Raw genomic sequence first — 18,246 nt, forward strand, 5'->3', positions numbered from 1 at the left:
AACACACCCAAGCTTTCCTTCTGCCATGGTAATATTCCCTTCCCTCCTTTCCTATTAGTTGAAATTATATCTAGCCATTGCTCAAAATTTACCATAAACAGCAAAATCTGTAATCTCTCCCTCCTTTGAACCATTTTGAACCATGCCTACTATGAGTGTGAACTTTTTTATCTTTTGTCTTTCTTTTTTTTTGTCACTCTGCACAGCCCTGTGGGATCTTAGTTCCCTCACCAGGGATTGAACCTGGGCCTCAGCAGTGAAAGCATCAAGTACTAACCCCTGGACCTTCAGGGAATTCCCCAGTGTAAGTTTCTTAGTGGCTAAATGGAGTTTCCCATTCATTTCTTTATCTGCTACCACCCCAGGCACCACCCCATCTCCCACCTGGGCATAAGGCCTTGAAGACAAGTGTATGATAAATGTTGTCTCCTTGGTGTCCAAGAAGTATGTCTGATCATCATTTTTCGTATAATACCTATTTCTTTTATTCCAGCATACACATGTTTTACAATTTAACATTGATGAAGTCGGGATTCATCCTATAATCATTGACTGCTATAATTTAATTAGCAGCATTTTTTCCTCTCAGTGGTACATAAGCTATGGGGACATCTTAGATTCAGTGAAATCAAGCATCATTCAAGCATCTCTGATAACAGCTATGTTTATTCATCTGTCCTCTCTCTATGGTGAATCATTCTCTTCTCAACATTTCTTTAATTCCTGTTCTCCACTCCTATGCTTGTCTCCTCTTTACCTCATTTAAATTTCTACCTTTCTCACGTAGAGTCACATTATTACAATAAGACTGTGCTAAATCCGCAGGTGTCATTGGCTCATGATAAAATGCTGTTTACAATTCTGTTTGCTATAGAATGAATGCCAGTTCACCACATAAGCTAGTTAAAATACATCTTTATTTTTGTTAAGTGTGAACAGCCCACCATGCTATAGGAGCTTCCATTTATGAAGACAACGTGGTCAGAAGTCAAGCACTATTGAAATTAAATATGACAACTAGAGCAACAGGATGTATTTTTAATGACAATGTAATTATTATTCTTTGAGCAGCAGTGTGGCCTAGAGAGTCTCCAGGGAGTATAGGTTTCTAAACATTTCCAGATGCCCTGTACCATGCAATTTCCTTCCTTATGGACCTTCATTCTTCATTTGTTTACGAGGCTGGGAAAGCCACTGGTCTTGGGCCAGGCAACTACGTGGAGGGGACGCTGTCCCCATCAGCATGGGTGTGTGAGGAAGGTTGGGGGGCCTGCCATGACTCCTAGTGTTGCAAAAATGGCGCATCTCTCACCTCTTCCGCAAACTGCTGCTGCTGCTGCTGCTAAGTCCCTTCAGTCGTGTCCGACTCTGTGCAACCCCAGAGATGGCAGCCCACGAGGCTTGTCCATCCATGGGATTCTCCAGGCAAGAGTAGTGGAGTGGGGTGCCATTGCCTTCTCTGTCCCGTAAACTAGGATCCAGCAAAAAAAGATGACTTGCCCCACAAACTCTACACTCTGCAATCCCAAACTATCCTGCCTCTCTCAAGCTTTTTGCTCAGGCCAATCCTTCCATCCACAGCAGCACTAGTAAGACTTTCTGTGACTGTGGAAATGTTTTATAACTCTGTACTATCCAATACAACAGCCACTGGCCACATATGGCTATTGAGTAGAGCACTTGAAATGTGGCTAGAGCCGTGTGGCAAGAACTCAGTTTTTTTAACTTTAATTAACTTAAATTTAAATTCATGGCCAGTGGCTACCATACTGAAAACCCCATATCTAGCATGTATTTTCTACATGTGCGCTTGGCATGAACATTTCTTCTCCAGATCCCCAACCTTCAGGGAACAGCTCAGAAGCTGTTATCTCCACAAGATTCAGTCTTCCACTGGAACTTATTCCTTCCTCAGAGTTTCCATTACACATTGAACCATTTTTGTTGTGTGTAACATTTTTAATGATACATAATCATATATCACATCCTTGACCAGTCCTTTCTCTGAGGGCTGTGTGAAAATATAATTATGTCTTATTCTTCCTTTGGATCCCACTATGTCTAGTGTAGTGAAAAAAAATGAAAGTGTTAGACACTCTGTTGTGTCCAATTCTTTGAGACCCCATGGACTATAGCCCATCAGGCTCCTCTGTCCATGGAATTCTCCAGGCAAGAATACTAGAGTGGGTTGCCATTCCCTTCTCCAGGGGATCTTTCCAACCCAGGGATAAACCCAGGTCTCCTGCATTGCAGGCAGATTCTTTACTATCTGAGCCACCAAGAAAGCCCAATATCTAGGGATGTTTTTAAATGTCTGTTACATGAATCTTCTAATGACTGGAAGCAGAGTTATTCACATTAACAATGAGGAATTGACAAGGATTATTGTGTAGTACAGGATTACCTCGACAAAAGACAGATTTGGGCCTTGGCCTCCAGCTCTTGGGAGGTAACTTCTAGACCCCTGAACTGTCCTGCCTGATAGGAGGGTCTTTGTTCACCTGGGGGCCTACAGCCATGCCAGATGGTCTAGGCTAACAGTTTGATTTATGATGGGGTCTTGGGCTGAGGGTTATCAACTCAGCCTCTGGAGGAATGGGAGACTAAAAGGTCAACCTTTCAGTGGAGTCAACTGTATCCAGATGGCCATCCCCCCAAAAAAACTCTGTATCTTGATGAGTTTGGGCAGTGTCTCCCTGGTAGGCAATATTCAGTACATATTGTCACATATTGCTGAGAAAAATAAGCGCTGGCACAGGGTGGGTATTTAATGAGTGGCTGAATGGATGGATGAAAGAATGATGTTCCTTAATACTGCAAAATCATAGGAGTTGCCAGACTCACTCAGGTCAAATCATTTCCTGTCTGGGATCTGAGTTTTCCTTTTTCTTCTTTCCTAGATAGGCACTTAATCCAGGTGTAGAGTTTACAGATTTTTTCGTTTTCATTTTGAATCCTCATTTCCTGTCTCCTATCAAGAAAGCCCCTAAGCTTGCCTTTCATTTTCCTCTTTCCTCTATAACAGAATCCTAGGCCTTATAAGGGTCTCAGAATATTTATCTGGAAGGCATTTGAGCCTTCATTCACACACAAGAACAGAAGAAGACAGTCCCAGAGAGGCAAGAAGTGGGACACAACACAGAAGGAATGATGAGCAAGCCCACGAGGTCTGGGGAAGGGCAGCTGGAGGGCTCCTGGGATCCTCCAGGGGCCAGGATGCTGCTCAAGGTGGTCCAGGAGCTGCTCTCTGTCTGTGAGGAGACATGGTCAGCAGGTCCACGTGTGGGCAGCTGGCCAGACCCCATAGATGTCCATATCAGGCAGGACAGTCCAAGGGTCTAGAAGTTACCTTCACCAGGCACGGCCTCGGAGTCCCTAGGCAAACACTGACCAATAAATCAAGTTGAAAAATATGTAGAAAGCTGGGAATATCAACCGGGAGTATTTGTCGATGGCGTGGGTGTTCTGGAAGATGCGAAGACCCACCTGGCCCTTCAGAAGCCCCTTCTTCCTGGAGGAGCTGGATTCGTTGCTCAGGGCCAGGTGGACCACTATTTTGTCTTGTCTTTCTTCTTCTGGCAGAATATGGCTTCTCGGGTACCCAGCTAGGCTGTTGGCCTCGGACTCACTGTAGCTTCCATCTAGCATCATGGTTCTCGAGTGAAGCATCCCACACATGCATGGGAACTGCAGGCAACAAACACAGGGGGAGATGTCAGGCATGTTTAGACCTGGAAGAGGTCCAGATGAAGGGGCCTGGCTGAGAGTATAGCCCACGGCTATTTGGAACCACAGAAAGCAGAACTAGCAACATCTCCAGAGATCACTTTGTCCAATGACTCTCTACCCTAGCTGCATATTAGAATCACCTTGGGAGTGCTTTAAACTGGGCACACCCAGGCTCCACTCTAGACTAATTGATTTAAGGCTCTCAGGTTATTCTACTAAGCAGAATCACTGATCTAGTCCAAAAGCCCTCAGTTGCAGAAGCAAAAACTAAGAACAAGAGAAGCTTTACAGCTCTCCTGGGATCAGACAGCTGGTGTCAGAATCAGGACTTTAAATCCATATATTCTAGTTCCAACCTGGGGCCCCCACCTCTGTGTATAAATACAAAGATGATTAGGTAGGAGAATGTCCTTATCTTAAAGGGTTACATTTAAGGTTCAAGAATCATGGTGCCTGCCTGTTATGTATATTTATTGTTTTATTTTATTTTTTCTTGGATAATCCTCTAAGTATAATTGATTTACAAGGTATAGTTTCAGGTATAGAACAAAGTGATTCAGTTATATATATATAAGTATGCATATGCAGATAGATATATATGAGACCTTTTTCCGAGTCTTTTCCATTATAGGTTATAACAAGCTACTGAATACAGTTCCCTGTGCTATACAGCAGGTCTTTGTTTATCTGTTTTATATACAGTAGTATATATCTGTTCATCCCAAACTCTTAATTTATCCCATCCCCCACCAGCCCTTTGCCCTGTACTTTTAAATGGTTCAACTGTACTGACAAAAAAATATGTTTATATGAGAAAAAGCTCACACAAAAATGGCAAAATGTCAGCAATGTTGGATGGAGGGGCAGGGTGTATGGATGCACATTATCCCATTTTTTCAACCACTTCTGCAAGTATGAAAATGTTCATGAGAAATTATAAGGTGGAGGGAGGGAAATGGTTTTACTTAACTCCTCCTCACAATTTGAGTCAGCAAAGTTGGCATCCGTTAACGTTTGGCTCATGAGCCCATATTTGTTGAACGAAGGCTTTGCCATATTTTAAATGACTCTATACAGGAAAGTCCAATACTTTCCTGTATAAAGTCCAAAAGTATTTAAATATAATCCAAAGGTATTTGATAATAATCTATGTACAGATTATTAAAAATTTAAACAAGGATTCACATACCCAAGTAAAAAGGATTTGTGTTTGATTGATGCTGGACAAAGATATGATGCTAGCCAACTGACCATGGGTTTATTCTCAGTCTGTTGGTTGTAACATGTTTCAAACTCTGCTCTCAGCCCTGGTGTGCCTTTTCTATCTGGCAAAGTAAAATAATAATATTTCACACCCTATCTCCTATTGTCATGGATCTTGAAATATACAGATGGATACCAAGAGGCATTAGGATACAAAAATAGATGAAAAAAATCAAAATTACTTGAAGTATTTTTACACTTGAAGAAATCTATAGTTTGGAGAGCTGTTTTTTTTAAATCAGGCATGATTGTTTCATTATAATTTCTATGTCTTTTCCCATCAGCCACAATAATTAAGTAGCACACTAATATATTCCTAGAATAACATAAATTTTAAGGATAAGGGTTAATAAGAGGTCATCTATTCAATTCTTTGCATTTAGATATAATCACACCCAAACTTGGTAAAATTATGAGATATTTTTATATCACTGGGGACTTCTTTTTTTAAGACACAGGTCTTTACTCCTTTTCCTTGTTCTAAGCTGAAATTCTGTCTGCTAAAATAAACACAGACTTTTAAGATTTTGAGTTAGAATCAGGTGATGCTCAAGATGATGGAAAATCTCTATTTCCCACATCAGCTCATTTCTAAGAAAAATTAAGTGGCTCTTGGCACACTGGGCAGGTCTGGATAATCAGCCAAAGAATTTGATCATGTACAGTGGAGCAGACCCTGTGCCTCCATGCTTTGCCTTCCAGCTTCAACCCAAAGCAGCATAGAGCCCCCTCTTGAACCTGGGTGAATCTAGCAGGCTCTGGTTAGACTTGCCGTCTGCAGAGCAGAAGCCAGACTTCAGTGGGCATCAGAATTGCTCAGGAACTTGTCCGAAATGCCAATTCCAGGGTGCCAGCTCCAGAGAATCTGAATCCATAGGTATGGGGTATGCCTGAAATCTTCATCTTTAGTAGGCTGAGAAGGTGAATCCAGGCCCCTTTGGGAACCTTAGCTCCACTGCGGGCCATGTTAACAGTCGTGAATAGTGATTTCTCTGTGGAGCAGTGAGAGAGAGATTTCATGTCTCCCCACCTCTCCTCCAGCAACTATACCTTCTCAGCCTTTCAATCACATGTTAGACAACAGTGGAGAGCAAGCCCTTACTTCCCGGGTTTCTGTTCCCATAGACAGGGAACTAGACTTGGGACCAATGGTCTGTCCACTGATGACTTCCTCTTTGCTCCTTAGATAGCATCGTATCATCATGGCCCAAGACCAGGCTCATCATATGGTAATGGGTTGATGATCTGCCTGAGAACATGTTATATGAGGTTAATAGATCATAAGTCCATATTTGTTAGAGGAAGGCTTTGCTACTTTTTGAAAAGCTCTCCACAAGGAAAGCCTAACAGAGTATAAATCAAGTGCTTAAGTAGAATCAAAGCCATTTGATAATGATCAATGTACAGATTATTGAAAATGTGAACAAATACCCAAAATGCTGAAGCAGAAAAGTTATGAAGAGAACTTGAAATGTGTATCTTAAACATTCTAGCATATTTGAAGACACCCTGGAAATACTTAGCAGATATATTGTGGAATTGAAAGACTATTTTTGAAAATGCAACACATCCTCTTTGCCTAAAATTTAAAGCTTTCTTATGCAAAGGAGCTCCCAGACACCTAGACATGCATCAATGTAGGATTTTTCAGTCTCCTAATCTCTACATCTTTCAGATGAACATCGTTTTTATTAGTGCAATGATTAGTAAGGATTTGGTAACAAGTTGGCATTTTATTTCTTAACATGATTAATAAGAGTCTGTGTGTGAACAGAAGAGACTTTCCCTCTCTGCCCACGTGCATTGCCCTGAATTCCCCATTTGCATTCCATCTCATGGTATACTTTAGTGTGGTGCAGTGCTGTGTAGATAGCACAGTATTTCCAATGAGCCTAAAGGCTAAAGTCTCAGGATCAATGGGCCAGAGAACTGATAAATATGAGTTTTTTATTCTAGAACTTTCCTCTTGTCTGCTCAAAGGCCATGGAGACATTTTCCCTAGACATGTTCAGGAATGATAGTGAGACTTTATGTGCATCTAGAACCATACAATTTCAAAGTAACTTTCCCATACATTATTGCAAGGGTGTGGTAACCCTTAACAGTAACCCTGGGAGGTAGGTGGGGTGAGGATTCTGTTATACTTTTTTAAAACAGATGAGGAAACTGAGGCCCAAAAGAAGTGGCAGAGCTGAGATCAAGAACCCAAGTCTTTCTAGTTTTTGTCCAAAGACTAGCTACTTTCTGGGATCCGTTGTGATAGAAGCTAGAATATTCTGAAATGGATCCTCCTCCTTTTGCACAAACATCTCCCTTTTCTCCCCTCCCCGCTATTCTCATCCAACCAGCAGCATGGACTCCAACAAGGAAATGAATGAAACTTCTCTCGCCTTCTCCTGCAGCTTCCGCTCCTTCCGCTCCTGCACGGTGGTCAGGTAGTTGACAGCCGCATACTCCAGCACCGAGAGGAACACGAACACGAAGCTGACCCAGAGGTAGATGTCCACGGCCTTGATGTAGGACACGCGGGGCATGGAGGCATTCACGCCCGTGATGATGGTGGACATGGTCAGCACCGTGGTGATCCCTGCAATGTCCAGCTTTAGTTCAGCCTCTGTCAAGCGTGCATGGCTGCCCCATTTTACATTCTCTCTCTCTCATATCCAACCAGAAGTGCCCTTGGCAGGTTTCCACCTCATAGAGGTGTGAGGGTCTGCTCCAAAGCAGCCACCCCGTTCTCCTCCTGGGCCACTCCCTGCGTGTCCCCTTTTACTCTGAGCCCCTTGGAGCTGGGGGTCTCTGTGATGTGACTGCCAAGATCCAAGGTGCATCCCAGAGGATCTGCTCAGATGTACGATTTAAAACAGTCACTGTGAAAATCGACTATACTTCAATAAAAAATAATTTTTTAAATTTAATAAAAATGTAACTAATTGAATTTAAATTTAAAACTAATTAATTTCATTTAATAAAAATTTAAAAGCAGGGGCTAAAGAACCCCTCTCAAGGAACCTTCCCAAACCTCAAGAAAAGAACACATCCGCCCTCCTCTGAGTCCAGAAAGCCTGTCACACCGGTTTCTTCCTCATTGTGCCTTGCTGGTCAAACCCTCTTGTGTCTCAGGGCCCAACCTGGTTTTGTCCAAATTGACAATGATGAGGTGCAAGTGCTGACTCTGACACTTAGGGGCTTCCAAGGCTAAGCCACAACTCCAGGGAATGCAGCCCCCCTCTCCTTCCAAGAAATCATGAAACATGGGTCCTGCTCCCAAACTCTGTCTAAACAAAGCCAACAAGCTAAGTTTTTGTATTTACATAGTAAGTTTGGGCATTTGTCGAATTGCCTCATTTATCAAAGTACTGAGCTCTGGCACTACCAGTGGTGGAAGTCCACATCCCAGAAAAGTGCTCTCTTTCTGAAATGATTTGAGCAGAGGTGGTGTGGTTTGAGCTTCCTGAGGTTTTCACCATGTGGTCTGGGAAACTGAGGGCAGTGTGGAATTGGAAAGCAAGAAGTAAGAGGAAAGTTCGCTCCTCTGACTTGGACAGACCATCACTTAAGAACTCTGAATGGTGGCTTTTACTTCTCTACATGGTGACTGGTTGAAAAAGAAAACAAAAACAAAAACCACCCTGCCACACCTTATCAAGTGCTTTTACCCAGTGAGACTCTGGCGGGCACAGCTCTTCGGTCGATCCAGAAGGACACCCAGGACAGCATGACCATCAGGGTGGCGGGAAAGTAGGTTTGGAGCAAGAAGAAGAAGATGTGGCGACGCAACGTGAAGTTGATGTACAGACGGTTGTACCAGCCTGTGGGACACAGGAAGAAGCCAGTGAGAGCCCATCACAGTGGCAAAAACAAACTCCTTTCCTGGGAGCCCTTCTTTCCCATCATCATATTCATCTTCAGCAGAAAGGTAAAAGTTCATGACTGGTTGCCTTAGTACAATAAGCTTCCTTTCTAAAATCTAATCCCTCTGAGCCTCAGTTTTCTGGTCTATAAACTGGGGAGAATATCAATATTATCTACACCATAGATTTGTTAGGTAGACAGTAGTTAATTCATATAGAACACTCAAAACAGCAGCACATAATGAAAAAGAAATTCTTTAAAATGGTTTTAGGGGCTTCCCTGGTTGCCCAGAGGTTAAGACTCCACACTTCCATTGCAGGGGGCACAAGTTCTATCCCTGGTTGATCCCACATGCTGCTTGGTGCAGCCAAAAAATAAATAATTTGTTTCAAAAAAAGGTTTTAGAAAAGAGTTTATTTAAACTTGCCAAGAAGAGATGAGAAAAGAAGATTGTGTGCCAAATACACATCAGAGCAGAAGAGAAGAGAGGGATGAAGGTGAGCACCACGGACATGAAAGGCTGTCCTGACACCCTTGGCTGGGGCTCACTCTTCTCCACTGTTGGATGTTGTGGACAGAAGGGTGGGGCTGGAGGCAGGCGAATGGGGAGATAGTGGCCACGCAGGAGCAGACAGTAGCACAAAATCTTCCCACACCTGGGCCTGAGCTTCTCAGCACTGGGACAGGAAACGTAAGGAAGTGAGAAGTCTTCTATGGTCCTGTGGCTACTGCAGAGCTGTATATTGTATAAAGGTACATTGAAGTCCTAACTTCCACCACCTGTGAATGTGACCTTACTGAGAAATCAGGTCTTTGTACATGTAATCAAAGTAAGGTGAGGTCCCTTTGAGTTAGGGTGGCCCATAACCCAATGACAGGGGTCCTTAGAGAAGAGGGAAGTTTAAACATAGATACACAAAAACACGGGATTCCCTGGTGGCTCAGATGGTAATGCTCTGCCTGCAGTGCAGGAGACCTGGGTTCAGTCCCCAGGTTGGGAAGATCCCCCAGAGAAGGGAATGGCTACTCACGCCAGTATTCTTGCCTGGAGAATTCCATGGATAGAGGAGCCTGGTGGGCTACAGTCCACGGGGTTGCAAAGAGTCAGACATACCATGGACACACCAGAGACACAGGGAGCCACATAAAAATAAAGGCTGAGGTTGAAGTAATGCTATAACCACCAGGAGCTGATAGGAGGCAGGGAAGGATTCCTTCCCAGAGCCTTCAGGAGGAGCAGAGTGCTCAGGCTTCCAGCCTCAGCACTGGGAGTGAACACATTGTTTCAAGCATCCAGTTTGTGGTACTTTGTTAGGGTGCCCCTAGGCAACTATTTACAAGGGCTGATTGTGAGGTCAGAGAAGAGCTCACAAATGGATGCTCTCAAAACTTCAAATATGGACCCAGGGTCCAAGAAGAGGTCACATTATACATGAGAAATGAATCTATATCTCTGAATATAGGTTGTAAATACATTTCCTTGGAAAGCTATCCATCTATATCATTAAGTCAGATGAATCAGTTTATAGAATTGTGTGTAAAACCTGACTTTTGTAATATTACACTTTTGTAATTTTTCTAAGGGCTTTCCAGGTAGCTCAGTGGTAGAGAATCCGCCTGCCAAGAGGGAGACACCAGTTCTATCCCCGGGTTGGAACAATTGTCTAGAGAAGAAAATGTCAACCCATTCCAGTAGCCTTGCCTGGGAAATCCCATGGGCAGAGAAGGCCGGCAGGCTACAGTCCATGGGGTCTCAAAAGAGTCAGATATTACTTAGTGACTAAACAACAACAACAATTTTGTAAAATTACATAATTTTGTAAAATGACATAACTAATCAGGATGTCTGCAAGGATATTTGCTGAATTGTTCAGAGTGAGTGCCTCCAGCCATGGGATTTCAGAGGGCAGCAACTTTTAAATCCTCTGCATTTAAGTGCTATTTTTGTTTTGTTGCACTATGCATTATTAAAATAATAAAAAAAATTCTTTTCATCGGAAGGGGGCCAAAGAAGCATTCTCATGTGTTTTCTTCCACATGTGAACCCAACTGCGGTAGAAGTTAGCTACCCGTGCTGCTGTAGAAGGCCAGTCTGGAAGTGGTGTGGAATTTCTGAATCAGAAACTGAGATAGGGAGATCTTTTCGTCCGTTTTCAGGGATTCGTCCCCATTCTTCCAATATAGCATCAGATCTTCATCTGTATATGCATCTTTGGGGAGAGGAAAAGAAGTTAATTTGACTCCTTGTCTTCTGAGGCAAGGTGGAGCAACAGGGCCTGGGAGTAAATAGGTCTTATCTCTGGCAGGCGGTACTCAGCCTCAGAGTTACTAAAATGGCACAGGGAGGGAAGAAGGCAAAGATCTGTCATTACGAATACAGATACTTACAGCTTTCCAGCTCCAAAGAACAGGTCTGAGAATCCAGGGGAAAGTGGCTGAAATCCATGTTGCACATGGCAGTGACCGTAATCCTAGAACCCAAACAAACGTGTCGGCTCATGCAGTGACCTACTGACTCGCTTGTCTACCCATAGTAAGGAGGACACAGACATGGCCAGGAGCAGCTGCCTCCTTCCAGAAGCTTGGGAAACCCAGGTCTCTAAGTTAACTTTTTGTTTTTTTGGAGCACCATGTGGCACACTGGACCTTATTTCCCCAACCAGGGATCGAACCTGTGTCCCCTGCATTGGAGGCCTTGAGTCTTAACCACTGAGTCCCTCTAAGTTAACTTTTAGAGTTTTATCTTCTGTAGATGGTGGTATTTGCTCTGCCCAGATGCCAGCTCCTGAGGGTGTTGGTTGTGAATGACCCACACTGGCACCTCCCCCGGGCAGTGTTCTTATCCAGAGAGCCACCTTCCCCAGAGATGCCCGGAGGTTATGCCTCCACAGCCCCCACTCAAGGTTATTAGCATCAAATTCTGGCAAACTGCACAGGCAGGCCAGGAAGGTGGGAGATAAGACTGTAATCACTCAAGTCAGCCCAGAAGGCATTCTATGGTAGCACCTATTGAGCAGTAGCTATTGCTGTTTTTCTAATGTTTATTATTAATAAACTGATAATATATTTGATAGAATCATAGAATCATAGGCTGTCAGAGGTGGAGGGTGTAAAGAAGGTCATTGTCTCCTTCAATTCATTCAGGCTCAATTAGTTTCCTAACCCAAGCTTAAGATCCCCAGTGATGGGGAAGTTACCACCTACTATGGTGGCCATTTCATCTTTAGAGAGTTCTGTTATCAGAAGGTTCAGACCTTCCCATGTATTCCACAGACCCAACCACAGTGGCAAACTCTCCAGGGCCAAATGGACAGACCACACATTTTGTTAACAGAGGGTTGTTTTTTCTTTGTGGTGGTTTTTTAACCCGAAATTGAATAGCTAATTCATTCCACAAATACTGTTTCCTCACCTCCCATGAAAAGCACAGTGTAGCTCTGACGATACGGTGGTAAATCAGCCAAACTTTCCCTGGTGCTGTCCACACATATTAGAATAACGTTAGACAGAGACCATGACCCCGGGGACAGTTACCTCATGCTATACAGCACCTGCCCATCTGGGAACACTCTCAGCATGATGTTGTCTGTGGTGGTGTCATGGATGAACGACCTTTTGGAGTGAACAAAGAACACATCGGGGACCCAGATCTTCTTCACCAGCCGGCCGTCGAAGGTCATACTCTTGTTGCTGGCACTGGGGAAAGCCAGCCGCTCATCCTTCCAGTAATGCCGCAGGTACAAGGTCATGGTGAAGTCCTGTGGAGCAGGGGTAAGACCAGACAGAGATGCCTTACAAAACTCCCTTCCTGACCGTCCCTTCCACCGCCATGATGGATGCCTCAGGCTCAGCCTCCAGGGTCTGGGTGACAGTCCACTGTCCTGCTGGATGACAGCCACTGCTGCCACAGGAAAGAGAAGGACTCATTCTCGTGCCTTGTGAGATTGGAGCCCAGGAGACTGCACAGCTCCTCCTTCAGGCTTTGCAAAGGGAAAATAGCAGCTGTGATGCCCTCTGGCTGGCGTGGAGCCAGCAGGCCAGGATTTCCCCAAAGCCCTGCATGCTCACCAATACCTGTGCACACACGGCTCCTTACCTATTGGCTAACCATTCAACTCAACTCAGTAGACACTTCCAGAAACCTGGACAGTCAAGTGTCCCATTTAGGAGGATTTCTTAGATTTGTAAGATCTTTGAAGGCAGAATTGTGTCCTGCACACCACTGAATCTCCAGACCCTAGTTTAGTGCCTGGAAGAGCAGAGAAGTGGATGCTCAATAAATATTTTCAGGATGGAAAAAATGAAGGGAATGAATGGATGAAGAGATAGGCAGCAGTGTAATTTCAGCCTGGAAACTTATTCTGTTAACAAGTGTTTCCATGGTTGTGTCTTAAACTAAGAGTGAAGCCCTTACACCGCAGCCAGAGCTAAGACACAAATGCAGATGAGTCTTCTGGGAGCAGGTGGAGGAAGGCTGGAAAGATGCCTGTGATGTTGGGCTCAGAGTGGATGCCCATTTCTGCTCTACCAGCTACACCCAGACCCCTCCTGCCTGTCCTGCAGGCCTGTCCCCTAGAGGTGAGCACCAACCAGCCCATCTCTTCAATCCTTCACTTCCCTCTTTTGTCTTTCTATTTGCAAACTCCCTATTTCTTCTGCCTCAGAGACCTCGGACAAGCTCTTGCTGTGCCCTCTCCACAGCTATCAGGTCTCAGCTGAAATTAGACTTCTTCAAAGGCTCTGGTGACCACCCAATCCTGCTGGACACCACCATAGAGTGAGAGGCGGGCACTGGTGATCAGAGACCTGCAGGACTTCCAGGTAAACACATACACCTTCTGTGCTCCTCCGAGTGTGGTTCATCTGACCACTCACATTAGGGGTGTGTTCAGAACAAGAGGTGCTGGCTGTCACTCCCAGAGACTGAATCTGCAAGTCTGGCGTGGGGCCTAGGATCTGCATTTAATCAACATCTCCTCCCAGGCTGGGGCTTCCCAGACAGCGCAAGTTGGGCAAGAACCTGCCTGCCAGTGTAGGAGAGGCAAGAGTCTGGGGTTCAATCCCTGGGTCGGGAAGATCCCCAGGAGAAGGAAATGGCAACCCACTCCAGTATTCCTGCCTAGAGAATTCCATGAGGAGTCTGATGGGCTACAGTCCAGAGGGCCATAAAGAATCAGACATGACTGAGCGACAGAGCACCCTACCAAGTTATTTTGACCCATGAAGCTAAAGAACCCCAGCTCTAGATTTCACTGCACCTGGGTCAACCTCCAAGTGCCAGTTTTATCCCCTCCAGCTGTGGCCCGCCCCCAGGCACAGCCAGTGGGTGGCCCCACCCACCGCAAGCTGCCGCAGGACAGCAGCCCTGGCATCCTGCACCAGAGCTGCCCACCAAGGGCCCCGCGTACCATGTCCACCTCGGAGATGCTGTCCAGGCTCTCCACCTGCACGTCCACGCCCACCGGGATGGCAGGGCCTGCAGAGGGGCAAAGACAGCTGGTTAAGTTGCCTTCCACTGGGTGGGTATACAGCTCCAACTGCCTTCCATGGGGACCCTGAGTAGAGCAGCAATGAGGTTTTGAGCAGCAATGAATTCCATGGGGGTTTTCTTACCACTTCCTGATGTGTTGGGTGCCTAAGCTTTCTCCATGAAGGCTGGGACTGTGTCTACCTTAAGTGTCTTTCTTGGGTCACATGTGTGTGTGCTAAGTCTCTTCAGTCCTGCCCGACTCTTTGTGACTCCATGGACTGTAGCCGGCCAGGCTTCTCTGTCCATGGGATTCTCCAGGCGAGAATACTGGAGTGGGTTGCCATGCTCTGCTCCAGGCTATCTTCCTGATCCACGGATCAAAACCACATCTCTTAGGTCTCCTGCATTGGCACACAGATTCCCCACCACTAGCACCACCTGGGAAGGCCAGGGTGGGTGTTAATCTATGCATGTATGAAGTGAGGTGGATTATGTATGTTATGCTTCTGTGAAACGATTTTTTTTTAGATTTTAGTATCTGTTTAAATTTAATCTTAATATTTTAAACTATTTAGTATTTTAAAAACCTCTTAAATGAGAAAAACCAAAAACCTGTATCTGTCAGGCATATTAATGAATGCTGTTCCACTCACAGGTAAAAGATGTCTTTGAGAGCATCAGGTAGCATCTGGACAGGGCCTTCTGAGAGGAAGGCATTGTCTGGAGGCCAGCCTGCTGCATCTGGGGCCACTGGGCCCTGGCCAGTGGTTGCAGGACTGGGGCATGCTGACCCACAGTGGTCTGAGCTGGGAGAAACTTAGGGTGGCGGTGGGAGTCTGGGTCTCAGGGAATGGAGACTGGGAGGGCCAGGGACTTTAGCTGAGGGCAGGGAAGGAGGATCAGAGATCCTAACAGGATCTAGTAGGTCAGGACATTGGATGGACTCACTGATTTCCCCAAACCTCTCCCAGTAGGTTTGCTAATACTTGCAATCTTACCATAAGAGATTTGGGGGTTTTTGACTGAGCATGATAGAATGAGAGCATTTTAGTTATTACTGGTGGGATTTCATGGCTATTTTCTGTGTTCTTAAGCATGAACACAAACGAACACATACACACTGCTTTTTTTTGTCTGTCATACCACATGGCTTGTGGAATCCTAGTTCCCTAGCCAGGAATTGAACCCCGGCCCACAGCAGTGAAAGCATTGAGTCCTAACCACTGGACTGCCAGGAAATTCCCACTTTTTATTTTTGCTTTTCCCCTCCCAGATTAATTGGGTCATAAGCTGATCTTTTTATTTTCCTATGCTTTCAACTGATGGCTCAGGTCAGGGCCCATGAAAGATCACTGCTCTGACAGCCAGTCTTTTCTTATTCCAGGCTCCAGGTAGAGTGGAATGGCCAGTGTGAGGCAGAGGCCCCCTCCTCAAGGCTAACTGCTGGTCTTTCTCTCCTGAGGGGACTGCAACATGAGGAAGGGTCTGCCGGCAGCCTGGCCGGGGTCCCCCCTCCCAGCACCTAGGCCCCTGTACCGGACCGTGTGCTCCCAGTATCACCGTGGGAAGCAGGGCTGTTTAATTCCTTGTCCTCTGGATCTCCTTTACCCCTGAGACATTAAAACAGCCCAGGGCCAGAGCTCTTCACCCTCCCTTGAGCTCTTATCCGCTTTCCCGTGCCCCCTTTCTATAGAGCACCACATAGCCTGTAATGCCCGGTTGTCCCAAAAGCCAAAGGGCAGAAATAGTAGAGCCAGCACCCTCTTTGGACCCACTTCCCTGTGCCCTGGTTTTCAGATAATGAGTACAGTGTTTGACCAGTGGCTGGACAATTTCCAGATAAAATACGTCAGCTTGCTTGGTGCCTGCTACTGTGTCTCTCTGTCCCCAGGGCCTGCCTTGCCCTCTGTAGCTCCAGTCGTTCTTTGGAGAGAAAGTTGATAAAGTCTGGGAGGGTGAATTCAAGGCTATGAGGTGTTGCCCATCCGGGAGGGCAGGGCAGGTGTCAAGGATCCTGGGCTGTTGGAAACCATCTGTGTTTTCAGGAGGCTCCAAAGCTACATTCAGGGACTTGCACCCCCAAGCTTGAGTGGGACCAACAACTTGCCTTCCTTGGGCCCAGGGCAGTGAAGGTCACGTGGCCACTGACTGGCCCAGCAGCCCAAGGCTAACACTCCATCCCCGAGTTCTCCTGAGTGCTCCATTTTGTCACCCTTCCCAACCTGATTTTTGAGAAATTCTTCCAAATTACTGGCTTTTCTCCTTCTTCTGTGAACAATTTTATGTTTTTAGTAAGACTAAGCCCTATAAGAGTTAGAAAGAAAATAGTCTAGTGAAGTCAACTAGGCATTCATGTCTTGGCTCCAGAACACTGATGTGGGTTTTTCAGGTTTAAGAAGATTGAAGATCCAGCATTGCTGCAACTAAAATCTGGCACAGCCAAATAAATAAATTTTTTTTTTTAAAACTAGGAATACATATATAGAAATAAATTTAACAAAATATCTGAATGTCTTCTATAAAGAAAGCTATGAAGTACTGAGAGAAATGAAAGACCCAAGTAAAGGAAAAATAATTTTCCTGAGTTGGAAGAGTCAATATTATAAAGATATTAATTGCGTGTTTGTGTGTTTACTTTGCCAACAAAGGTCCATCTAGTCAAGGCTATGGTTTTTCCAGTGGTCATGTATGGATATGAGAGTTGGACTATAAAGAAAGGTGAATGCCTAAGAGTTGATGCTTTTGAACTGTGGTGTTGGAGAAGACTCTTGAGAATCCCTTGGATTGCAAGGAGATCCAACCAATCCATCCTAAAGGAGATCAGTCCTTCGTGTTCACTGGAAGGACTGATGTTGAAGCTGAAACTCCAATACTTTGGCCACCTGATGCAAAGAGCTGACTCATTTGAAATGAGTCCCTGATGGTGGGAAAGATTGAGGGCAGGAGGAGAAGGGGACAGCAGAGCATGAGATGGCTGGATGGCATCACCGAGTCAATGGACATGAGTTTGAGTGAACTCTGGGAGTTGGTGATGGACAGTGAGGCCTGGCGTGCTGCGGTTCATGGGGTTGCAAAGAGTCAGACACGACTGAGCAACTGAACTGAACTGTGTGTTAGTTGCTCAGCTATGTCTGACTCTTTGAGATCCCATGGACAGCAGCCCAGCAGGCTCCTCTGTCCATGGAATTTTCTAGGCAAGAATACTGGACTGGGTTGCCATTCCCTTCTCCAGGGAATCTTCCCAACCCAGGGATAAAACCTGGATCTCCCACACTGCAGGCAGATTCTTTACTGTCTGAGCCACCAGGGAAGCCCAAAGATATTAATTACTCCATATTAAACTATAGACTCAATGCAATTATAATAAAAATCCCATTTGGTTTTCTTGTGGAACTTGACAAAGAGATTATTAGGAAATTCAAAGTTCCAATAACAGTTCTTCTTGAAGGAAAAAAGGGTGGGAGGATTTGTTCTACCAGATATCAGGATTTGCTATAGAAATACAGTAATTCACAAGTGAAGAACTAGGACTCCAGTGGTTAGAATTCTGGTCTTGCAATGCAGGGGCTTCAGGTTTGATCCCTGACGGGGGAACTAAGATCCCATGTGCCATGTGGTGCTGTCAAAAAATTTAAAAAAGAAAAAGTGAAGTACCGGTATAAAAATGGACAAATGAATAAATGGAACAGAGTGGAGACTCCAGAAACACACACACACAGACACCTGACTTTAGATGTCACTGCAGATCACTGGCAGAGAAAGCAATGGCACCCCACTCCAGTACTCTTGCCTGGAAAATCCCATGGATGGAGGAGCCTGGAAGGCTGCAGTCCATGGGGTCGCTAAGAGTTGGCCACGACTGAGTGACTTCACTTTCACTTTTCACTTTCATGTACTGGAGAAGGAAATGGTAATCCACTTCAGTGTTC

The 18,246-nt window shown here is 45.2% G+C and overlaps 1 protein-coding gene across 2 annotated transcripts in view; it reads right to left on the bottom strand.

Annotated features, from left to right (window-relative positions):
• Positions 1–1,388: 1,388 nt before the first annotated feature.
• GABRR2 (gamma-aminobutyric acid (GABA) A receptor, rho 2) overlaps positions 1,389–18,246 on the bottom strand; it is a 39,458-nt gene continuing 22,600 nt past the window's right edge. The window contains exons 3-10 of one of the 2 annotated variants that reach the window (XM_010834702.1): positions 14,256–14,323; positions 12,382–12,605; positions 11,236–11,318; positions 10,917–11,057; positions 8,652–8,804; positions 7,383–7,579; positions 3,487–3,687; positions 1,389–3,386 (exon numbers count right to left, since the gene is read on the bottom strand). In XM_010834702.1, coding sequence (XP_010833004.1) covers positions 3,339–3,386; positions 3,487–3,687; positions 7,383–7,579; positions 8,652–8,804; positions 10,917–11,057; positions 11,236–11,318; positions 12,382–12,605; positions 14,256–14,323 — 1,115 coding nt within the window. In that variant the 3' untranslated portion in view covers positions 1,389–3,338. Of the gene's footprint in view, positions 3,688–7,382; positions 7,580–8,651; positions 8,805–10,916; positions 11,058–11,235; positions 11,319–12,381; positions 12,606–14,255; positions 14,324–18,246 lie in introns of both variants that reach the window. The other variant, XM_010834701.1, reaches the window with a different exon arrangement.

The sequence above is a fragment of the Bison bison genome, unplaced genomic scaffold, assembly GCF_000754665.1.
Source record: "Bison bison bison isolate TAMUID 2011002044 unplaced genomic scaffold, Bison_UMD1.0 scf7180017864035, whole genome shotgun sequence".
In the NCBI taxonomy this organism is placed as follows: domain Eukaryota; kingdom Metazoa; phylum Chordata; class Mammalia; order Artiodactyla; family Bovidae; genus Bison; species Bison bison.